The 3,458-nt window shown below is 34.4% G+C and overlaps 1 protein-coding gene across 4 annotated transcripts in view; it reads right to left on the bottom strand.

Moving 5' to 3' along the window:
- The window catches only part of LOC106882106 (scaffold attachment factor B2), a 16,196-nt gene that overhangs the window by 7,398 nt on the left and 5,340 nt on the right, over positions 1-3,458 (bottom strand). For all 4 annotated transcript variants that reach the window (XM_052973932.1, XM_052973929.1, XM_052973930.1 and 1 more), the window contains 4 exons: positions 2,045-2,085; positions 1,811-1,905; positions 770-919; positions 470-557 (listed from right to left, as the gene is read on the bottom strand). In XM_052973932.1, the coding sequence (XP_052829892.1) occupies positions 470-557; positions 770-919; positions 1,811-1,905; positions 2,045-2,085 (374 nt within the window). The remainder of the gene's footprint in view (positions 1-469; positions 558-769; positions 920-1,810; positions 1,906-2,044; positions 2,086-3,458) is intronic.

The following is a 3,458-nucleotide window of genomic DNA, read 5'->3' as shown; positions in this document are numbered from 1 at the left end:
TTCCATCATAGCAACATTTCTTTACAGCTATCACAAAAAGTCAAGGCAAGAAGACAGCAACATACACACATGCACACCCAAATACACGGATATGTTTATATGTGTAATATATGTACAACGGATTTCTTTCAGTCCAAATCCATTTATGGGGCTTGGGTCAACCTGGAGATATAGTAGGAAACACTCACCTAAGGTACCACACAGTGGGACTGAAGCTAAAGCCATGTGGTTAGGAAGCAAACTTCTTACCACACAGTCACACCTGATATTTATGATTTTTTTAATACTATTATTGTAGTTAAATAATTGTGAAATGCCAATGGTTTTATTAAACTAATTACTTGGTTAGTAACATGAAACACTAAGTTCAGCTAACTTCAATGCAAATGACTTGTAGAGTCTCTACATTGGAATTCTAGAGCCAAATTCTGTTTAGAGTACAAATATGAAACACTGGAAGAAGTCATACCATCTTTCTTCACCTCAGCCTTTTCTACTTTCTTTTCTCCTGACTTGATTTCTGGTGCTTTAGTCTGAGTTGAAGGTTCTTTTCTAGCCTGAAAAATAAAGGAAATATTACTTATGACACCTCATCCCTACTCCTTTATTAACGATGTATTTGTACTATGTGCAAATAGACACATACAATCTACAGTTTATCATCACACATCTCTCCACCAATAGATTATTACTAATATCATTGCATGTTATACATTCACACACACATAACTGGGTCTCTAAACAAAATAACGAACTTAGGATAACTCACCCTTTCAACGGATATCATACGGCCATGCAGTTCAGTCTGATTCAAATGCTGAATACATTTAGAAGCTTCATGTGAAGAAGACATAGTTACAAAACCATAACATCGAGCACCAGGGCTCCGTGCATTTGTCACTACTTTGGCACCAACAACCTGATGTAGACAAAAACAAAATCTAAATTAAATTTTATACATAAAAATTTATTTTGGTATTTATTCAGCCCAGTATTACCAATACTAATAAATTATTTCAAAAAAAGATTTTTACAATGATACTGTAGATTAAAAGCAGTAAATGTTTTAAACAGAGATTAAGTAAAACTCTTTACAACAGGCATTTCTTTAATTGGTTTAGTCCACAGAAAAAGGCAGGTTCCATGATCTTTGCAGATTTTCCAAGATTGAACAAATCTATATGATTGATATTTTGCTTAAATAGTTGCAAATGCCAGCTGCCAGAAAAGGATTCTAGAAAGTTCAAATTCTGGGAAAAAGGACTAAAAATGGGAGTTATTATAGGCTCTAAAGTAGGGTGTACACACAATGTCACAAACAAAATAAAAGCCTTGTTTGTAAGAGGGACTTGTTCTCTAAGTATTTCAGGCTGTATGCTTTGCATGAAATACTGCAATACAGCTAGGACTGACCCACTTGGAGGACCCGAGGCAATAATTTTGGTTTTGTGTGGGATATAAAGGAACATGGCAAAGAGTATGTTTTCTGTCAGCTGCCTAGCTGTTTCTGATGGGTCCAGAGTCAAGAATGTATGTCAGAGAAAATAGTATAGAACTGTTGGAATTCTAACCAGTCTGCTAACCTGAAGTGAGCAGACAAGGTGTGTTGAGCTTGTGTTGTGGACAACCACACACAAAGCAATGAGTGCTGATGGCTTGACAGTGGCTACATTTGGAGAAGAGAAAGTCGTTTAGAGTGTAGACACACACTAGACTAGCATAGATAGTGTGAATGTAAGTACTAATTAGCAATAAATATGATTAGTAACAAATTACATGAAATAGAAGAAACAGATTTTATTCAACATACCTTGCCATATTTGGTAAAAAGCACTTTAAGGTCTGTAGCACGGGTGCTTGTGGCAAGACCACTGACCCACAGATTCCGACTGTTTTGGTCATTGCCTGTGAAGTACAGAAACAAACGAATATGGAAAGATTACCAGGAAATCTGACCCTTCAAGGTTAAGATTTCAAATACCTCACATCAAAAACATTAGCTTAGTGAATAAGGTCCAGAACAAAAGAAGAAAAAAATACTTACCCTTGATACTTTTGATAACTTTGGGTTTAGAAGCTGAAGAACTGCAACAATAAAACAATATTTAGAAATATTAGTATGACTGTCATCAATAGTGAATGTCATAGAAGTTTATTGGAACAATCTTTGATTATTCATGTGAATTACTTTCAACTACTACACTCAAACGATATCACTTCATCCTAGGATCCTGACTCTGAATAGATATGTAGAGATATGTATTAAAGGAAGCAAATGAGTGCTATGTATTTATTTAGTTATGTGTGTGTGTATGTGGAAATGTGTGTGTGTATGTATATATATATATATATATATATATATACATACACACACACATTTCCACATACACACACATATACGCACTTCTTAAAGACATGTTTATTACTACGTAAGGGAGGGAGAATGATATAACAACATAACTAATATTCATTAAAGTAAAGATGTTCTACACATTATGTAGTAATATAAATATTTCTATTAACAAATTATTATTGCACATGGGGAAAAGTATCATGATGAAAGAAGCTTACCTGCTGTATTTTTATAATAGTCATTTATTATCCCCTTTCAGGAATAAATGAATATAAAAAAACCACTAATTTCAAATGAAGATATTGGTTAAGACAATAAATGGATTACCTAAACTAGCTAACAACTGACTCTACACATCAGTACTTACAAAGAAAAATGTACAGAAACACAGGAACTATAGTCTTCATGAAACTAAAAAGGTCAGCAAGAAATGTGGAACTCCCTAAACATTAACTGCTAATTTAGCAGGAACATGGCTGGAATACAGGAACCACTGACTTAGTCTTCTGGTTTTCCAAACATCTTCCAATTTGTATCTTGTCAAAAACATTATCTAACATCCACTGAATCCCATCTTTGTATTCTTGGGAACTCGGGATCCCTCCTCCTCCTCTTCTGTTTCAATTGTTTGTTGGTGTCTTCATCCAGACATTTTTGCGTCTTGACATTGATTTATCTGTTCCTGGAGATAACACATCAGTAATTTGGTAATCATTTAATATCTGACTTTGAGCATGTGTAATTATATTTCAACTGAGATTCCTGATTTCCAGCCAACCCCCAAACACTTTGCTGGCCCTTTTTTAGTTCATGAACTACAGTTTACAATAACCATCTAAAATATGATGAATACTTACTAATAAAGATAGCGCAACATTAACTAGCAAACATCCTCATTGGTATCATCCCTCACATCTACACTCAAGACGAAGTTACATCAATCTTTTAAGAGACTAGCAAATGACCCAGGAGCAAACGTGGGTTTTTAATACATTCCTTTTTGTCTCAAACATGAATAACTAATGGAAATATACCTCAGATAAGTTCAGGTCATTTATAGCCCAGGCTACGTGTTTAATATTATTTCCACAGTACAATCATTACA

Source organism: Octopus bimaculoides, chromosome 17 (genome assembly GCF_001194135.2).
Source record: "Octopus bimaculoides isolate UCB-OBI-ISO-001 chromosome 17, ASM119413v2, whole genome shotgun sequence".
Classification (NCBI taxonomy): domain Eukaryota; kingdom Metazoa; phylum Mollusca; class Cephalopoda; order Octopoda; family Octopodidae; genus Octopus; species Octopus bimaculoides.
This window is presented reverse-complemented; position numbering and strand designations above follow the sequence as displayed.